Source organism: Littorina saxatilis, linkage group LG13 (genome assembly GCF_037325665.1).
Source record: "Littorina saxatilis isolate snail1 linkage group LG13, US_GU_Lsax_2.0, whole genome shotgun sequence".
Classification (NCBI taxonomy): Eukaryota; Metazoa; Mollusca; class Gastropoda; order Littorinimorpha; family Littorinidae; genus Littorina; species Littorina saxatilis.
In genome coordinates, this window is record NC_090257.1 from 36,040,567 (window position 1) to 36,060,279 (window position 19,713).

Consider the following 19,713-nt stretch of genomic DNA (forward strand, 5'->3'; position numbering starts at 1 on the left):
CACGGAAAAGTCTCAACACAGTTTATTTGTTGTTGATGTCGATTTAAAGCAGGGGAACTTAGCTTTTGTGAATTTGATTTCCGGGGATGTCTGTCGTCTCTGTTCCAATGTATTGACCCTACCTAATGTAAATGTAAAATCAAGCTGTATGCATCCTACAGCAGGGGATTTAGTTATCTGACACAAACATTGCATTCAATATATTAACATACTTACTTGCGCCTGTGGTGTGAGGTGTATGAACACTTGCATGAACAAGAAATTCCTCCGAGGTAGGAAAAACACCCCCGTTGGTCAAAGGGAAATAACCATTCTCACTGCCACCAACTGAGAAGGTTATTTCCCTTTGACCATTAATATGTCCCTCTATAAGTCCTTGTAGAATCTTAATCCACCAATAACTCCCTAACCGTGTGTTTGACTGGTCCCAATTTTTGTAAGGACCGTCTCAGGAATGTACAGAACCTGTTCACCAAGTTTGGTGACGATCGGTCTGTTCATTCTTGAGATCTCTATGGGAACACAAACACACAAACAAACAAACAAACAAACAAACAAACACATCGACCGAATCCTATACACACCCCTATACCGGGGGTGTAAATACGTTCGAGTAGCTTCGTCCTGGTTTCATAAAATGTGTTATCTGTGGTGATGTCTCTGTGTGTGGTGTGTGTGTATGTGTGTGTGTGCCTGTGTGTGTCTCAGAGAGCAATGCAATGCTTTGCAAAACATGAAAATACATGACAACTCTCACTCTCTCTTCGTTATGTGTGTGTGTGTGTGTGTGTGTGCATTTGTGCCTGCATGTGTATAAACGTAAACCTCAACAATGATTTTCAAAGGTTTTTGGTCAGACAGTCAATCAGGCGAACAGACTGATACACAAATCCCCGCGTCCATGCATATAAAGTCCTATAACATGATATCAGCTTTAGGTTTTGACGGATTTAATGAGAAATTCAAACCAATGACAATAACAGACACACTTTAAGTCAAACAATTTGTCTTAGAAATCAACTGGTTAACATTTTCAAAAACTTCACAAATATAATTTGAAAAAAAAAGACACAAAAGGTCTGCTGAATCACATAAAAAAAGCCTTCTTACAAGATTAAATAAATTCACAAGACACTCATGCCCTGTATTATTTATTCATTTGTTGATTCCATTTTCCATCAATTTTTTTTTCAAAGTAAATTTCTCAATTAACTGTTAAATAACTTATGGACGGAGTACCAATGTTCACAGAAGGCAAAAAGACGGACACAAAATATCACAGGCAAATTTGTATACATTGAAAAGAACACAAAAAGAAACAGTATACATGTACCAGACCTGTTTACCCCCATAAGTGTTTTGGAGTAATGCTCAGCCCCAAAAATAGTAATCATCCAGCATTCGTCGCCAATTACACCGCACATGACAACACAGTGTCTGCGAAACGCAATCATGCACATATATCCATCATTCACAAACAAAACACATCAGTCAGTTTTTGTAGTAATCATAATTTCAAAGATCACATCAAAAGCACATGCATCCCTGATTCTTTTTCTTTTGCTCGTTGTAGACCTTTTTCAGTGTGTCAAGCGCTTCTCTACTGTACTTGCGCTTGCCGAATGAGTGAGGGCAAGACTTCACCACTAGAAAGCTCTCCAGCGTCTCATCAGACAGACATGATCTCTGATCAGTCCTGTGCTTTTTCACCTCATTTTGCCATTGAAAAAACCCAATGCCAAACATGTTAATATTAATAAAAAAAAAAAAAATTATTTTTTTTAACATTTTTATCATTTATGAAAATCGTAGTCTTGACACGGATAGCGCAATGGCGTATTTTTTGCAGAAAATCGTAATAAATTACGCCAAAATCGTAAGGGTAAACAGGTCTGATGTACAACCCTTTGTATCTTCTTATTTTGTATCTGGATACACCCAACAAGAAGAAAATACGGTCAAAACAAACACTCACGCATTTACTTTTGTCTTCAACGCAAATCGCCCAGAGAAACCTTTCCATTCCAATGAAAATGCAACAAAATAGCATATACCTTAATTAATGAGACCTTGAAATTCTATCACTGTTGTCAGCCAGGATGAAAACTCAGCCGCTGGTCTTTTTTGGTCACAGACACAATGTCTTCTCACTTCTTTTCATTCTCTCTATGCTGACAAATGGCTTGCCTCATGACAGGGACAAAACAATGGCTGTATACACATTAATGCTCAAACAGCAAACACTGAAGATAACCCCCTTACTTATTTTTTTGAATGGCAATGAACTTTGAAAAAACACTGACAAATCCTCAAAGAATCAAACAAATTCGTTTTACACACCCCCATTAATAACAGAAATGCTTTTCATAAAAAAAAAGAAAACACAGGGATAAGATTAAGGTAGAAATAAAAAGTCATACTGGTGCATGCCCCCCTCCTGAGAATTCCTGTGAAACTAAGAAATTTCTATAATTTGGATAACAAAAATAGGTTACATTTCATGTGTTTTGGACTGACAGTAAAAGGATGTTTACAAACCCCAACCCTGGAAAGACAAGAAGGGCAAAGCCCATACGACTCACATGCTTTACACATTTTTCCTACCAAAATACATGTGACCTTGACCCAAGGTCAAGGTCATCCAAGGTCATGCAACACAAAGCTGTTAATTCAAGACATAGGAAGTACAATGGTGCTTATTGGCTCTTTCTACCATGAGATATGGTCACTTTTAGTGGTTCACTACCTTATTTTGGTCACATTTCATAAGGGTCAAAGTGACCTTGACCTTGATCATATGTGACCAAATGTGTCTCATGATGAAAGCATAACATGTGCCCCACATAATTTTTAAGTTTGAAACAGTTATCTTCCATAGTTCAGGGTCAAGGTCACTTCAAAATATGTATACAATCCAACTTTGAAGAGCTCCTGTGACCTTGACCTTGAAGCAAGGTAAACCAAACTGGTATCAAAAGATGGGGCTTACTTTGCCCTATATATCATATATAGGTGAGGTATTGAATCTCAAAAACTTCAGAGAAAATGGGAAAAATGTGAAAAATAGCTGTTTTTTAGGCAACATTTATGGCTCCTGCGACCTTGACCTTGAAGCAAGGTCAAGATGCTATGTATGTTTTTTGGGGCCTTGTCATCATACACCATCTTGCCAAATTTGGTACTGATAGACTGAATAGTGTCCAAGAAATATCCAACGTTAAAGTTTTCCGGACGGACGTCCGGACGGACGGACGGACGACTCGGGTGAGTACATAGACTCACTTTTGCTTCGCATGTGAGTCAAAAAAGAAGAAAGAAATGACTGTACTTTCGAGACTATAAGGCGCAACTTTTTTTCTCAACTTTTACACCTGCACCCTATTGACCAGTATCACCTTGTGTATGGCTAAAGAAGAGTACAGATGTACCCACATCGCTATACAATGAAAGGGAATACTTCCTTGCAGCCAATACACCGGAAACACCTATTGTGTGGATTATTTTTATTTTAAACTTGAAAGTGGGGGTTCTGCCTTTCACAACAAAGCTCCTTATAGACCCAAAAATATGGTGAGCTGACGCCGCCTACAGATCACTCCTCTACAACACCAGACGGTCATCCTCCAGAAGGGTGGGAGGAGCTTCCCCGACCCCCATCTGCAAGCCCCGTCCCCCGGTCAGGTTGGAGCCAATGGAGGAGATCTGCTCCAGGCAGTTGGTCTTGCACTGCAGGATGCGCTCCAGATCTCGCCACATCTTCATCTGCTTGATGTTGGGATCGTGGTTCTCGCGTACCGTCTTCTGGCGTTCGCGCAAGTTGCGACCCAGATTCTCCTGTTCCTGGATCTTGCGTGAGTACGTCTCTCTGTGGAAGAGGGAGGACATTTTGCATCAGTGAGAAAGGAAGTGTGCTTGGATCTTGCACAGACAAACATCTCTATGAAAAAGAGTTACATAGAGGAAAATAACCAGGAACCTTGTCACAAAATGCTGGGCACATGGCGGCATATGAACTGGGGGTCTTCTAACAGCAATTAGCTCTTCTGTTGGATAGCATTAACCTTAAAATTTATTTTTGGCACTTCAAATCCAATCATTTGCACCATTTTTAGGACAGAAAAGGCTTGACAAAGCTAAGTAACAACACTGTCTGAGAGAGAGAGCTTATGCAATGTGTGTGTGTGACCAATAGAGAAATAAAGAAACAGCAAGTGGCAGAGAATGGAGAGATAAGCTTCTACATAGGTAGCATTTTAAAAACTGCAATATTATGCTATATCTGCAGTTCACACTGAATCCAAACAAACAAGAGAATGGATGGGAAAACTGGGAGCCCCCGGAGGAAATATTAACCGTCAGTTAAACGCAGAAGAGAGAATAACCATCAAAACATTGAGAGAAAATGTTTGGGGAGAGCAGGATGAACCTGGGGTTACCTTAAAGCCATATGTACTCGATGACTATACACGCTAATTGCTTTACCAACAGCTGGAGACAGACTAAATTAAGTTCCCTGCAAAATATTGTGGTCTAGGACCCCTTAAATGTTGAGATATTTGAATTTTCATTTTGATCTGGATCGTCCTATTTATAGATTTGGCAACACATGTAACGTTGATGCAAGGGAGAGAACACCGCGGCTTTGTTGACATCCTCACTTTTTCAGAGGCTAGAACAAGCTGTAATGCATGTATTATGGTCCGCGCATGGTGACGTATCGTCATTATATGGTCTTATGGTGCGTTTGACATCGATTGTGGGCAAACTACACTTTGTAAACACGGGAGTGGTTAGTATGCCTTTAAAAGACTTCTAGACAGACCTCAGTGGCATGATCTGGTGGCAGTCTTATGCACAGCCCTGTGCGCAAAGTAAGTAAGCAAAACGCAGACAACGCATTAAGTGACCTCAACTGACTTTTAAGCTGGTCCTTACTTGAGCCCGAAGTCGACTTTGCGAAGTCTTTTTACCAAAAACTCAGTGCCAAACCTTCATGCGGCCAGCTTCACGAAGTATACTTGGCGTAGTCCACTTCGCACAGTTAAGGACAGGCTTTATGCACAGCCCTGTGCGTAGAGCAAGCAAGACGCAGACAAAGCAACAAGTGACCTCAACCAACTTCAATCCACTGACCTGAGAGTTTTCTTCTTCTCAGCCTGGTCATGGCTGACGTAGGCCTTCATCTCCTGAGCGATGCGCTCCTGTTGTTGCCTCAGTACTCCCATCATGCAGTGGAGGTAGTGGTAGCGGGACTCCTCCGCACGGCACTCCTCGGAGAATCCCCGCACCTCCTGCTCCAGCTTGCTCATGTTGCTCTCCAGGCCGGCCGACGTGCGCTCGTACACCTGCTTCTTGTCGTCGTACTCCGGGGTCAACGACTAAAACGAGAACAAAATATCGGTGTTTGTAATTTCTTTCACTGATGATGCATACACCTGCTTCTTGTCGTCGTACTCCGGGGTCAACGACTACACAGAGAACAAAATATCGGTGTTTGTAATTTCTTTCACTGATGATGCATACACCTGCTTCTTGTCGTCGTACTCCGGGGTCAATGACTACACAGAGAACAAAATATCGGTGTTTGTAATTTCTTTCACTGATGATGCATACACCTGCTTCTTGTCGTCGTACTCCGGGGTCAATGACTACACAGAGAACAAAATATCGGTGTTTGTAATTTCTTTCACTGGAGATGCATACACCTGCTTCTTGTCGTCGTACTCCGGGGTCAATGACTACACAGAGAACAAAATATTGGAGTTTGTCATTTCTTTCACTTGAGTTGCATATGCAGACACGGTGAAACCTCTGTTTTAACACCTTGAAAACTTTGAGAAAAAAATCAGGTTTTAAAAAGGAGGTACTTAAACTGGGGGTAAATTGTGACCCGTTCTCACAAACGGGGGCCTAAGTCGCAGCGAGCCGTTCCGAGCTATCGGCTGGGAAAGGCAGTGAGGGCCTACTTGGGTGATTTTCATTTTTTTGCATTTCTGATCTCTTTATACCCTAATCTTTCATATTCCGAAATATTTTGTTGAGTTTTATTATTTAAATGTGTTAATCATGTCTTCAAAGACACAAATTCGCTCACAACACTTTAATTAGGGAAGGAAAAAATCGCGATTTTCTCAAAATGGCGTCCTTGAACATGGTCCGGTTGAAACTTACTTAACTTCCGCAATTTTTTTCACACAAACTTCTTTTTGGTATCAAATTAAAGCTTATTAAATGCAGTTTCCAGTGATATGCATAGCTCCAAATATCCAAATTCCGACTTAGGCCCCCTTTTGTGAGAACGGGTCACAATTTACAGAGGTTATGAACAGAAAGTCTGAACAATCAAGGTCTTAAAAGGGGGGGAAGTCTTAAATTGGGGGGTCTTCTTCAAGAAGAAGGGGGGGGGGGGGGGGTCTTCAAAGGGAGGTGCCACTGTACCTCCTGGCTGCTTTCTGCATTGAAAGGGACTTTTTGGATGACTTAATTTCGTACCTGACCCTATGTCAATCTACTACTTTAGCAAGAAATCCTCGCTTTAACTGCAGCCAGACTGTTCAATTTGGAATACATTCAAGTAGAAGAATGCTCGACGGGCGCAGTGGCGTGATGGAAAGACGTCGGCTTCCTAATCGGGAGGTCGTGAGTACGAATCCCGGTCGCTGCGGTCTGGTAGGTTAAGAGTGAAGATTTTTCCGATCTCCCAGGTCAACTTATGTGCAGACCTGCTAGTGACTTAACCCCCTTCGTGTGTGCACGCAAGCACAAAACCAAGTGCACACGGAAAAGATCCTGTTATCCATGTCAGAGTTCGGTGGGTGATAGAAACACGAAAATACCCAGCATGCCTCCCCCGAAATCGGCCTATGCTCCCTGAATGGCGGGGTAAAAACGGTCATACACGTAAAAATCCACTGGTGCTAAAAACATGAGTGAACGTGGGAGTCTAAGCCCATGAACAAAGAAGAAGAAGAATGCTCTTACAGCATGGACAGCCTGCTCAGATCTGAGCAATTTACAAGATTGTTAACACAAGAGGGCAGGCGTCTTTTGCATCATGACATACAAGAGTTTCCATGATGAGGCTCCTTGAAAGCCCATTCTCAAAGACACTCAACAAAACCTGTTCAGGTTCTAGTATTATTGGAACGATTAATTCTTGACAAAACAAAATGTTACATTTGCTAGTACATTCTTGGTTTTTTACTTATGAATTTTCGAACATTAGCTCCCCTGAAAGCGGCGTATGGCTGCCTGAATGGCAGGGTAAAAACAGTCATACACGTAAAAACCCACTCATGCAAAAACATGAGTGAACTTGGGAGTTGAAGCCCAAGAACGAAGAAGAAGAAGGAACATTGGCAGTCTGTTTTTGGATTTCTGTTCAGCATATACATACCTGCATTCAGCATATACATACCTGCATTCAGCATATACATACCTGCATTCAGCATATACATACCTGCATTCAGCATATACATACCTGCATTCAGCATATACATACCTGCATTCAGCATATACATACCTGCATTCAGCATATACATACCTGCATTCAGCATATACATACCTGCATTCAGCATATACATACCTGCATTCAGCATATACATACCTGCATTCAGCATATACATACCTGCATTCAGCATATACATACCTGCATTCAGCATATACATACCTGCATTCAGCATATACATACCTGCACTCTCTCTCGCAGAGGTCGGATCTCTCGCAGAATGGGAGCCAGGACGTTACGACGTTCAGAGATCTCAGCGTGCATGCGGCGAACCATCTCAGACATATCCTCAAGCGTGCGACCTTTGACCTCATCCAGCTCGCTCTTGGTGGCCGAGACCTTCTCCAGATTCTCCTGTGTCTCCCTGTAGCCCGACACTCCAGCCTTCGTCTCCACTATACCCTGAGAGAGAATGACAGGAAAAGTGATGTTTTTAGTTCAATATGACATGGGAGTTGCACATTTTAATGTCAACCCTCCGCTCCACGATACGCCGAGTCAGAACAAAAAGGTTAACTCATTGGAGTCAGAACAAAAAGGTTAACTCATTGGAGTCAGAACAAAAAGGTTAACTCATTGGAGTCAAAACTTTCTGACACTTGTGTTGCAAGGAATCGCACACATTTTACCTATTCAAAAATTATCATAACAAAACTAAAGTCAAAATGACACAAGCATTAGACATATTGGTGTCCAATATTGTCCCCCAAGGGACATACTGGTGCTACCAAATCGCCAAATGGTCCCCTGGAGAACTTTCCAAGGGGACACTTTCAGGTGGGGAACAGAATGAGGTGTGTTACACCGGTATTACCTAAAGTTCAAGAATAGATCCCACAAAAACTGGTCATTTGGTCCCTGCAGGTAATTTATAATAATGTGGTGATGTTTGTTTAGATACAGGAAAACTATCCACAGCAATCAAAACCAGTACGACTGACAGGTTGACGAAATTCTTTTTCGCTATTTTGAAGTTAACTCTAGTAAAATACTGGAATTTTCAGTATCTTTCTTTATTTGGTGTTTAACGTCGTTTTCAACCACGAAGGTTATATCGCGACGAGGGAAAGGGGGGAGATGGGATAGGGGAAAGGGGGAGATGGGATAGAGCCACTTGTTAAGTGTTTCTTGTTCACAAAAGCACTAATCAAAAAATTGCTCCAGGGGCTTGCAACGTAGTACAATATATGACCTTACTGGGAGAATGCAAGTTTCCAGTACAAAGGACTAAACATTTCTTACATACTGCTTGACTAAAATCTTTACAAACATTGACCATATTCTATACAAGAACCACTCAACAAGGGTAAAAGGAGAAACAGAATCCGTTAGTCGCCTCCTACGACATGCGGGGGGCAGAGAAATAAGGATGTGGAAAAGAAAACTTTTGGTAAGTGAAATAAAGGTGATGGATCCAGTCAGGTAGAAATAAGACAAGAAAAGAATTGGAAAACTGCAGGGAATAGTAGAGAGAGTTTTCTTGGAAGGAAATATAGGTGAAAGGACTGGTAAGGCAGAAATAAGACAAAAGAAGAGAAGTAAAGGGGTGGGGTAGCTCTGTGGAAACACTCCCGCCGCGTGAAGGCGACCCCATGGGAGCAATTTTCAGTATAAAACAAACAATGAGCACCAAACCTAAGAAACATGATGTTCTCTATTTTGTGTCTTGGGGTCCCCTTACTGCACAGTAAATGCTGACACAATTGCAACTGCACTTCAAGAATGTCCAGCCAATCAACCAACCGGTTTATATCAACCAACCGACCAAACCACCGACAATAACACTCCAGCAATGAAGACTCACCAGCTGCTTGTTGATCAGCTGGTTGCGCTGGTTGAGGATGTCGTCGGTACGCATCAGGACACCAGACTCGGCCCGCAGCTCGGCCAACTCCGACCGCTTCTTCTTGTAGATGGTGCTCTTGCTGCGCAGCTTGTTCACATAGCGCTTGAACTGCAGACACGTACCGTAAATATCTTTACTATTGAACGCAAGAATCTTAAACAAAGGAGGCACAACCCATATTTTTCAACAGCCTAACGACTAAGAAATGCAAAAACACAACATATAAGTGTCTGTCCTCAACTGTTAATGACATGTTCTTAATACGTCCCCAAATGCTGACGGACAAATGGACAGACAGCAGGACAGACTACTTGTTCTTTTCGTTAGTCTCCACACGCACCAAAGCTCCATGCACACAGGCTAAACCCCCACTTACATCTTCTCATGCCGATGGACAAATGGACACACAGCAGGACAGACTAGAGAATTGTGTATCTTATATTTGAGTCTTTCGTGTTTTAGACATTGATGCATTTAATAGTTTTAACGAGTTGCCTTTTGTTTTTATCATTCTGGTGTTTATCTAGATGTGCTGTGTATCTTATAAGAAGTTCTTAAAAGTTCGAAGTTATTTTAGCATATAGGTTTTTTATGGTCTTAACAGTTAAATATGTATTACGTTATCATTAAGATTCATGCTTTGTTAGCACTAAGCAGTTGTTTTAATCAGTCTGGTTTTCTCTTGTTGTCATCTTATGAACATTCTAAATGTTAGACTAACTTATTGTCTTGTACAGAATAACAACTGTGTGAATGGTGCTATACTGAATGAAAGAGTGTGACATGAAGTTCTTGTACATCATTGCAAAGAGTGTGAATGACGTTTTAGTTTAGATGTCAAGCGCTTAGAGCAAGCCTTTTTAACGAAAGTTTTTGATTTAGCGCTATATAAATGTTCTTATTATTATTATTATTATTACTTCTTGTTCTTTTCGTTTGTCTCCACACGCACCAAAGCTCCATGCACACAGGCTAAACCCCCACTTACATCTTCTCCTTTCAGGACCTCGGCCCCCTCCACGCTAGAGACGAGTTCTCGCTTCTGTTCCACTTCCTGGTTGGTCTTGTTGAGCTCTTCACGCATTTCCCGCAATCCTGCCGCCGCCGCTTCTTTCTTGTGGGCGATGATGCCAGCCTGCACGTACCATGAAGACAGTGGGTGAACAGCTCGATTGTTTGAACAAGTCACAACATGTCAGCAACAGAAGCCTCAGCATCATTCAACGTTTTTCAAAGCCTGAAGAGGCAGCTATATCTCCAACATTGGATTGGATAAGATTTACAGTCCAGTGAGGTTACCCTCATGGAAATTCGGGCTGCTTTCTCCCCGGGGAAAGCGAGCTGCCATACATACGGCGCTACCCATATTTTTTTTTTATTTTTTTTTTCTCCTGCATGCGTGTATTCATGATTCCTGAGACTTAATGCCGTGTGAGATGGAATTTTTTTACTTTATTCCAAGTCCCACGGGTATTTGATGGACATTTTTATCTATGCCTATACAATTTTGCCAGGAAAGACCCTTTTGTCAATCGTGGGATCTTTAACGTGCACACCCCAATGTAGTGTACACGAAGGGACCTCGGTTTTTCGTCTCATCCGAAAGACTAGCACTTGAACCCACCACCTAGGTTAGGAAAGGGGGGAGAAAATTGCGGCCTGACCCAGGCCTGAACACGCAACGCAAGACATTGAAACAAACTTGATGCCTTCCTGCTTGTACATTGGAATGTTTATTCCTTCGAAGAAATTAATTCATTCAAAGATGTATCAGAAAGAGTTATGCTCTAAAGACTAACACCAAGAAGATGAAACAAACCTGACGCCTTCCTGAACATAAGAATGTTTATTCCTTCAAAGAAAGCAGTTCCTTCAGAGATATATCAGAAAGAGTTATTGTCTAAAGATTAATCTACGCTACACAACTATCCTGAACACTCAAAAGCGTAACAAAAACATCAAAGAGAACACATTTCTAAGCGTACCTGCTGTCTGAAGAGAGACAGTTTGTCTTCAGTGGGGTCTCCACTCCTCATCCTTTGCTCAATCAGCTGGTTCACTTCAGCATTCAGAGAAGTGATCTGAAATATAGGCGAGTCCAAAATCAAGCACAAAACTGAATAACAATAAACAAAATCATGCTACTTAGACCTGTCTAGCCGGTTTCAGATTTCAACCAAAAGAACATTACAAATCCACCTGCACTAACAGACCACAGCATCATCCTCTACTCTGGAATCCAGCATCCCTCAATGTAAATGCAATAATCTGTGAGGATACAAGTACATTCTCACCCGTGCGAAGACAATAGTTTTGGATTGCTGACGCAGATGTAATGAGAAAAACGTCCTTACCATTTAGGACCCTTTGCAATTTATTTCTGTTCAGAGCCTGTGAAAGTGCCTGGCAGATGAGACTAAATAGCTTTTCATTTTTAAATGGAAGGTAGTTCCATAGTGTCTGGTCATAGGCTACTGAATGTGACCTGCACCTCAAATTTGTGTTTCTTTCAAGTCCTTGGTTTCTTTCTATTTCTTTGTCTTTTTTGTTTCTTTCTTTATCTTTGTCTTTTTGAATTTTATGTTAACCTCATCCTCGTAAGATAGCAGTACACAATTTTTGCTCCTAACTATAACAACTGAAGATAACAACAAATTTTTATCTGTTTAACTATGCCATAAAACCAAAACAACACCTGTGATAAATTGGATAAACTGTGATTAATTGGATTTAAATCGTGTGTGTGTGTGTGTGTGTGTTCATTATTATAAAACTAACACTGTACCTGATTGTTAAGATCATCCAGGTCGGACTGACCCATAGCGGGGACGGCCACAACTTTCTGCAGGTCCTGGATCATCTTGCGTCGGGAGGCGATGTCCTTGGGCAGCTGTTCTTTTACAATGTAGCCATTGGCCCTCGTCTCCTCTTCCAGTCTCTCTACCATACCTGATAACAGTCAGATTTGAAATCGCTAGCATTTTGTCTAAATTATCTAAACAACATGTTTTTCCTTTGTATTTGTTGTCTCAAAGAAGCTTCCATAGAGAAAATTGTTTTTGTCTTTATTTGTGCTGTCCTTGTGTTGGTGAGTACCGATTTCTTTTGTTTTTCTTCTTCTTCTTCTGCGTTCGTGGGCTGAAACTCCCACGTACACTCGTGTTTTTTGCACGAGTGGAATTTTACGTGTATGACCGTTTTTACCCCGCCATTTAGGCAGCAGACCTGGGAACCCCTGTTTTGCACTTTTAGTATTCTCAAACAAACTTGGTGTATTTTCACAAAAATGAGCGTACTCCACACAGCGTTTGCACATCCATCATTAAAACATGCCTCATGCGCGTCCCTCATGCCGTTAATGAAGTTTACCTATACATTTAAAACAAATGCTTTTTTCAATTTTTACTGACAAAAACTGTACCGTATTTGACGGACTACAAGCCGCGACTTTTAAAAAAAAAAATTGCATTGCGGCTTATAAAAAGATGCGGCTAAATAGTTACCTAAACTTGAATAGCATTCACCTAATGGAAGTCGCCACGGATTTTCATTTCGCTCGATTAGCGATTACCGGTACTTTATTAGCTCTACTCAAGACTCGGCGCTTTTCTCTTTCATTCGCGAATCTTTGTTTGTCAACAAGTCGTCGTGACAAGCGTACAGAGAAACACCGGATGTATCAGGATCTCGCGCGCGCGAGATTTCGTTTGTTTGTGTCTCGCGATAGTTGGAGGAGCAAGAGCCGCCATGTTGTGTTTTCGTCTGCTCGAAATGTGCGCAAAAGTCGTAAATCATCCCCAAAAAGCTTATTCCGGGCGGGACTACATGTGTGTGTGGGTTACAAATTGTGTGTGTGTGTGTGTGTGTGTGTGTGATATTTTTCTTCAAACTTTTTCACTTTTCTTCTTTGTTTCACTTGTTTATTCTCAGAGCCGATTTCGCCAAATACCGTACTTTTGTTTGCCTGGTTGTTTTGATTGATTGACACGATCCTATTGTATTTTTTTTGACAGCGGCTAATATAGTGACGTAATCATGTGCCAAAATACTGGATCGGCTTCAGGATGGGCTTGTGAAGAAAAGTAGTCTAGGAATTTTTCTCGTCGTATTTTTTCCCCACTGACCGTACTGAGCGTATTCTCGACAATCATGCGTACAAAATACGGCGAAATCGTATGGGTTCCCAGGTCTGAGGCAGCCATACGCCGCTTTCGGAGGAAGCATGCTGGGTATTTTCGTGTTTCTATAACCCACCCAACTCTGACATGGATTACAGGATCTTTTTCGTGCGCACTTGGTCTTGTGCTTGCGTGTACACATGAAGGGGGATAAGCCACTAGCAGGTCTGCACATAAGTTGACCTGGGAGATCGGAAAAATCTCCACACTTAACCCACCAGGCGGCCGCGGCCGGGATTCGAACCCTCGACCTTCCGCTTTGGAGGCCGACGTCTTACCACAACGCCACAGCGCCCGTCCTTTTGTTTTTCAACTACATAAACACTTTTCATTCGTCTGAAGTGGGGGGGATAAACAATCAATGTTACAGTGCACAAAATTCCAAAGTAATGAGCAAACAAACGGGCCACCTTCCACTTTGGCGAAGCTTGAATTTTCAACAATGCTGAAGTACCAGCCTAGTTCTCTTTATTCCGTGTAAGCCTCACATGTTACTTTGAATAGTTCCATTGGGTGAACAAGCTCATTTCCAGAATTGTAAAGCATAGACGTCTTCACTGTGCATGGCAGAAAAATGGTCCAACCATACAGATGGCAAATACTCTGCAAATATCTAGCCCGGAAGACAGTGAAGGTGTTCTTGCATATCTATAACCTTTTATTCGACATGTCGAAGACAATTTTCCATTTTAATGGACAATAAAGTGTTGTTATTTTTGTTATTATTATTATCCTATCAGTTACAAAGTTCCACCATGGGAAACAGTGTTCGCAACATGACAACAAGTCTTCACTCTTTGCTTCAACACATATACCAAGAATTCATTCCAGCTTTTAACGCCACATGTAAATAATAAATGTAACTGACTGTCAGGCGTGGCTCCAACACTGGCCTGTCGCATGTCTCTCAGCTGGTTCTCCATTCTCTTGATCCTCTGGTCCAGATGCTGGATCTGCAGGCACAAACAAAGAGCAGTATACATAGCGTACCTAGATCTGAAGAGGGGTAACTACCAAAAATATAAAGCCCCTGTGCTCAATCGGGCCAACAGCCCCCAAAGTGGCCATTCACAGCACTGACCCAAGACAACCCAGCCAAGTCCCTAGGCAAATTCAGGTCTTCTCTTGCCGCCGGCAGCCAGCTGTCTGTATTTACGCAATAACTTACACCCCACACTTCTTTTCTTTTTCTTGGATGCAGCTTTCCTTCTAACAACTATACACAAGTCAGTATTCAACTGGAAGATACCATAATAAAAAAAATATTCTCTACAAAATAATTAGATAAAAACAGACTATCTAGAAACACAAAGCACATTGCGGACCAGCATGTCTTAATCAGGGAAGTCTCTGAAGCCAGGTTCTGAATGACAATGAATAAAGATCGACAGGCGCAATGGCTTGGTGGCAAGACGCCGGCCTCCAAAGCGGAAGGTCGTGGGTTCGAATCCCATCCGCGCCTGGTGGGTTAAGGTGGAGATTTTTCCGATCTCCCAGGTCAACGTATGTGCAGTAGAACCCCCCCTTTTAAGCCTTCAAAAAATAGGAGAAAATCAGGTCTTAAAAAGGAGGGAGTCTTAAAATGGAGGGAGTCTTAAAATGGGGGTAAGTTTACAGAGGTTATGAACAGAAAGTCTGAGAAAACAGGGTCTTAAAAGGGAGGAAGTCATATATTGGGGGGGATGTAGCTTAGTCGGAAGCGCGCTGGATTTGTATCCAGTTGGCCGCTGTCAGCGTGAGTTCGTCCCCACGTTCGGCGAGAGATTTATTTCTCAGAGTCAACTTTGTGTGCAGACTCTCCTCGGTGTCCGAACACCCCCGTGTGTACACGCAAGCACAAGACCAAGTGCGCACGAAAAAGATCCTGTAATCCATGTCAGAGTTCGGTGGGTTATAGAAACACGAAAATACCCAGCACGCTTCCTCCGAAAACGGCGTATGGCTGCCTGAATGGCGGGGTAAAAAACGGTCATACACGTACAATTGCACTCGTGCAAAAAACACGAGTGTACGTGGGAGTTTCAGCCCACGAACGCAGAAGAAGAAGAAGAAGAAGGGGGGTCCTAAAAAGGGGTTCCACTGTACAGATTTATTTTTTTTTTAAATAGAAAAACAAGGAGACAAGTAAAGAAAGCAAACAAGGCTTTAAAACAATGAAACAACGGATACTGTACAGGCCTTCTGACAACGCAAAATGAGACAACAACAAAAACAGAGAACAAAAACAAAATGATGGAGGACTCTCACATTAGTCATCTGTTCCTGTCTCTGGACGGCCACTCTCTTCTCTCGGTCGCGCTCCACTCGAAGATTCTTGGCCACGTTCATCATCACTTGGGAGTTGGGGTGAGACTCCACCTGCACACACAATCATTTTCATTTTCATTACTTTATTGTCCCATCGCTGGGAAATTTGGGTAGCTTCCTCCCAGTGGAAAGCTAGCAGAAACAGAGTCGAACTACCCAAGTGTGTCCGTGTTTAGGTGTAATCAGCCACCTACACTTATGGCAGAATGACCCAGGTCTTTTATGTGACACAGGGGTGGAACATGGATACCGTCTCTGAGTCTGTACATAAAGTTGACCGGTGTCAGTCCCGGCCCGGGTTAGAACCTGTGACCCTCGGGTCACAAGTCCAGTGCTCTACCAAGTCAGCTATTGGGCCCCCCAAATGTTTCATGCCTCCACCAAACTCAGGACAATTTTATTTTTCTATTCTTGAAATGAATAACGAATAACGATTTCCATTATCAGTTCACCTAGTCCAAGTACAAAAACTTCCATTTAAAAACTCTGTCATTTCCACGAGAGGAAATGTTACGCGACGCCATCATTCGCATTGTGACGGAATCTCAAGCTTTTGATGTTAAAGATGTCTTTTTGGAAGAGAGAATCAGGCAGACACTTATTCGTTCATTTAGTCTTTATCGTATCTCATAAAAATGAAGGAAAAAATGCAGAAAACAGTGTGTATGTGTGTGACTATCATTTGTCTTTTAAGCCCAGCTTGCTTGTTGTTGGTTTCCTTTTCTAAGTTATTTGTATGCCCATTACACTATTGTTCGTCTGTTTTAGAATGAAATTGTAAAGACTCCCGCTATAGAAAAATTATTTTTTTTAATTTTTATTATTATTATAAAACAATATTTGACCTTTCTGCGTAGTCGTTCAATACGCTTGATGAGCTGTTCCTTCTCTTCCTCCATGTTGGTGATGTCTTTGCGGATCTCAGTGGTGTTGAACCCTGAGCTTGCCAGCTGTTGCGACTGCTTGTGAAGTTCTTTGAACTGTTCCATCAGCTCCTCATACTGTCAGGACAAATGTGTTAAGAAAGAAAACATGTGACATATGTGTGTATGCTGTACAGTGGAACTGCCCTCTTCCCCTATTTGAAAAAAAAACAAAAAAACAAAACAAACAATTTCAGACCCCCTCCCATTTTAGTTTTTGTTTTTAGATTTCTGATCATCCAATACTTAGCTCAAAATCAAACACTTAGTTGTGGAATGTCGTTGTAATACAACTCTCTCCCCTGTCCCCTTTCTCCCTTGTGAATAAAAGGTAAACAAGGACTACATCAGCTCTTTGAACCCACACTGTTATCTCTGGAGCCTTCGAAATCAACTTGCACCCAGCAACAAAGTTGTTTTTGTACCAGACATACTGCTGACGAGGCACACTTTGAACACAACCATTCAAATATTGAAAAGGAAAAGTGGTAGAAGCACCCCAACAACTCGCTCTCCCTCAGCAGTGCCAACTAACGGTGTTCTTATCAATGACAAATGTCTGGCATTTTACCATTTATTATTTAAAAACACTGGAAAGAATTCATCAACAAGTTAGTCGTACCAGTATTGATTGCATCTGACAGTTTTTCCCAGTCAAAACAGTTACCGTCATGCTCTGGTTATTCTGCTTCGATGACAGTTTGTTAGGGCTTTATTCTTCTTGCCTGTACCAAAATACCCATCTAGAAAATAACTAGCATTATCACTGAACTGAGCATCAACCACTGACATCAAAACCAACGCACCTGCATGTAAATGCCGCTGACTTCATCATCTTGCATGATATCAGCAGGAACATCAATCTTCAACAGGTACTTTGCCAGGTAGGCCCTCTTCTGTAGCTCTGGCACCCTGGGTAGAAGCCATTCTAGGATAGGGTAGATAATGGGCTTCTCTCCTTGCACCAGTCCCACCCGGAACTGGTTTCTGCAAGATTGATAAATGTTACAGATGCTTCTTTTTTTCAACTTTCTTTTGTTGATTTCTCGATTTCTCACAAAAAATTCAATATGCTTGTCAGAGTATTAGACAGATAAAGTCACAGAACTAAACACAAAACGAAATGTGACTTACAAATTGACGGAGTCCGGTGGCTTGTACTTGAGCACACGCAGTAGCTGAAAGATCCTGACTGCTGTTTGATCTGGTGTCTCCTCTCTAAGGTCAAGGGATTGCTGCAAAATAACCATAGCAAAAAACATACATAAATTGTAATAATATGCATCATGACAACACATTGTACATTACGTTCCGTTCCTTACTTACTTGTCATTACCATCCTGAAGAAGTCAGCAACAGGCTGACGAAATATTGATGAAGAATTGACCAAAACAGGCTTCTGTTGTGTTCTTTTTGGTTTGATACAGTACAACATGCTAGCATGAGGGATATTTCAGGGTTTAAAAAGATCCGCAACATGAACTGAGTTACATTTGTATTTATCCAGCAAAATCACGGAAAAAATATTTTACTGGCCTGAAATTATCTCTTTTATTATAAGGCCCATCAAAATAAAACCGATGGTTAAAGAAACCTGTCGGAAAAAATAGGACAGACCTGTACTGTAGGTGGGTAACAAGTTCAGAGTCAGACATGCTGCAATGTGTGTGTGTGTGTTTGTGTGTGTGTGTGTTTGTGTGTGTGTGTTTGTCTGTGTTTTTGTGTGTGTTTGTTTTGTTTTTTCATTAACAAAAATTACAGTCAGCAGGCAGTTTTTTGTGTGTTTTCTTTTCTTTTTTTTTAGGCGAGGGGGCAAATTATCATTATTATTCTATGTCAGAATTGACCAACAACATCATCCTTATCGTCTTACCTTTGGATCAATGATGGACAGCACATCGTTCAAGACCTGCAGACGCTGTAGCGGCTCCAGTGCATCAAAGGAGATGAGGTTGTAGCTCTTGTTGAATGGCTCCTTGTTCAGTGCCTGAACAATCACCTTCATCTGCTCACTCTGGCTTGTCGTCATGGTGATGGTTTCAGTCAGATCACTTTTTTCTGAATTTTGGATTATCCTGGAATAATATACACAAGAATCTCACCATAAGGTTAACAAAAAAAATGCATTTTATCTTCAAGATTGCACCAGCAAATTTCTTCTCATTTTTCTCTCTTCTCTATGTGTCCTTTTGTTTTGTGTGTGTTGGTGTTTATCAAATCGCACGGTAGCCACTACAACATGGGCTGTGGGGGGAGGGCCGGGGGGGGGGGGGGGGGGGGGAGTCACACATTGAACCTTACCTGACGCCAGGTTAATTTCAAAACATATGGACAGTATACAGCTACTAGAGCTAGTGTGCAGTATTCAGTTCAGAAGTGATTAAACAGCCGTTCGGCTGTGAAAAATAACGAGGTTCTGCCACTTTCAAATACACTTTTTGAAGCTTGGAAGTGGGCGTCAAACATGGTTAAATTTAAGCTGCCTTTTAAGAAAAAGTATTGGAAACAGAATCCAGTTAGTACTGTGAATGAACCACTTGCACTTCGCCAACATGTTAATAATGGTCAATTCATTGATCGCTGAACATTATTGGAAGAAGAAGAAGAATGAAAGACGGTAGAGACGATTTTCAACTCTATTATTTTCAAAGGTCAATATTCACAGAGAAGGCTCTACCTCACTGGTGGAAAAAATGCAGTAAAAGTTGAAAATCATGTGAACATAACATTACCACGAATAGTCACTTTTTAACGCACCTGGATTTGCAGAGTTTTACGAAAACGTTTACACCATTCTGTCGCTGCTAAGGACTCCAAACGCCATAGCAGAAGAATTTAGTTCCAGCATGCACTTCTCTTTACTCCCTAACCCACGTTTTTATCCATTGCTAAAGAAAAGAGTTTCCTGTATTCTAAAAATTTCCTTGTTACTAAACTCTGAAGAAATCCACA

General features: G+C 41.6%; 1 protein-coding gene across 1 annotated transcript; it reads right to left on the minus strand.

Annotated features, from left to right (window-relative positions):
- Window positions 1-933: 933 nt before the first annotated feature.
- LOC138945617 (intraflagellar transport protein 81 homolog) lies at window positions 934-19,601 on the minus strand. Its single transcript, XM_070317077.1, has 14 exons — window positions 19,519-19,601; window positions 18,635-18,836; window positions 17,896-17,996; window positions 17,568-17,748; window positions 16,684-16,839; window positions 15,779-15,889; window positions 14,400-14,484; window positions 12,139-12,302; window positions 11,339-11,434; window positions 10,342-10,488; window positions 9,312-9,461; window positions 7,691-7,909; window positions 5,134-5,378; window positions 934-3,865 (listed from the first exon to the last, which is right to left on the minus strand). Exons 2-14 carry the CDS (start codon window positions 18,788-18,790, stop codon window positions 3,601-3,603), a joined length of 2,076 nt encoding a protein of 691 aa, XP_070173178.1. The 5' UTR covers window positions 18,791-18,836; window positions 19,519-19,601; the 3' UTR covers window positions 934-3,600.
- Between the last annotated feature and the right edge of the window lie 112 nt (window positions 19,602-19,713).

Bases quoted from the DNA above. Each gene is read 5' to 3' on its own strand.
- LOC138945617 (XM_070317077.1), bottom strand. From the start codon at position 18,790: ATGACGACAAGCCAGAGTGAGCAGATGAAGGTGATTGTTCAGGCACTG. The intron at 17,997-18,634 runs GTAAGACGATAA...GTTATTTTGCAG, and splicing joins TGTCCATCATTGATCCAAAG to CAATCCCTTGACCTTAGAGA. The intron at 12,303-14,399 runs GTCAGTTACATT...GACTGTTATCAG, and splicing joins TGTTGGAGCCACGCCTGACA to GTATGGTAGAGAGACTGGAA.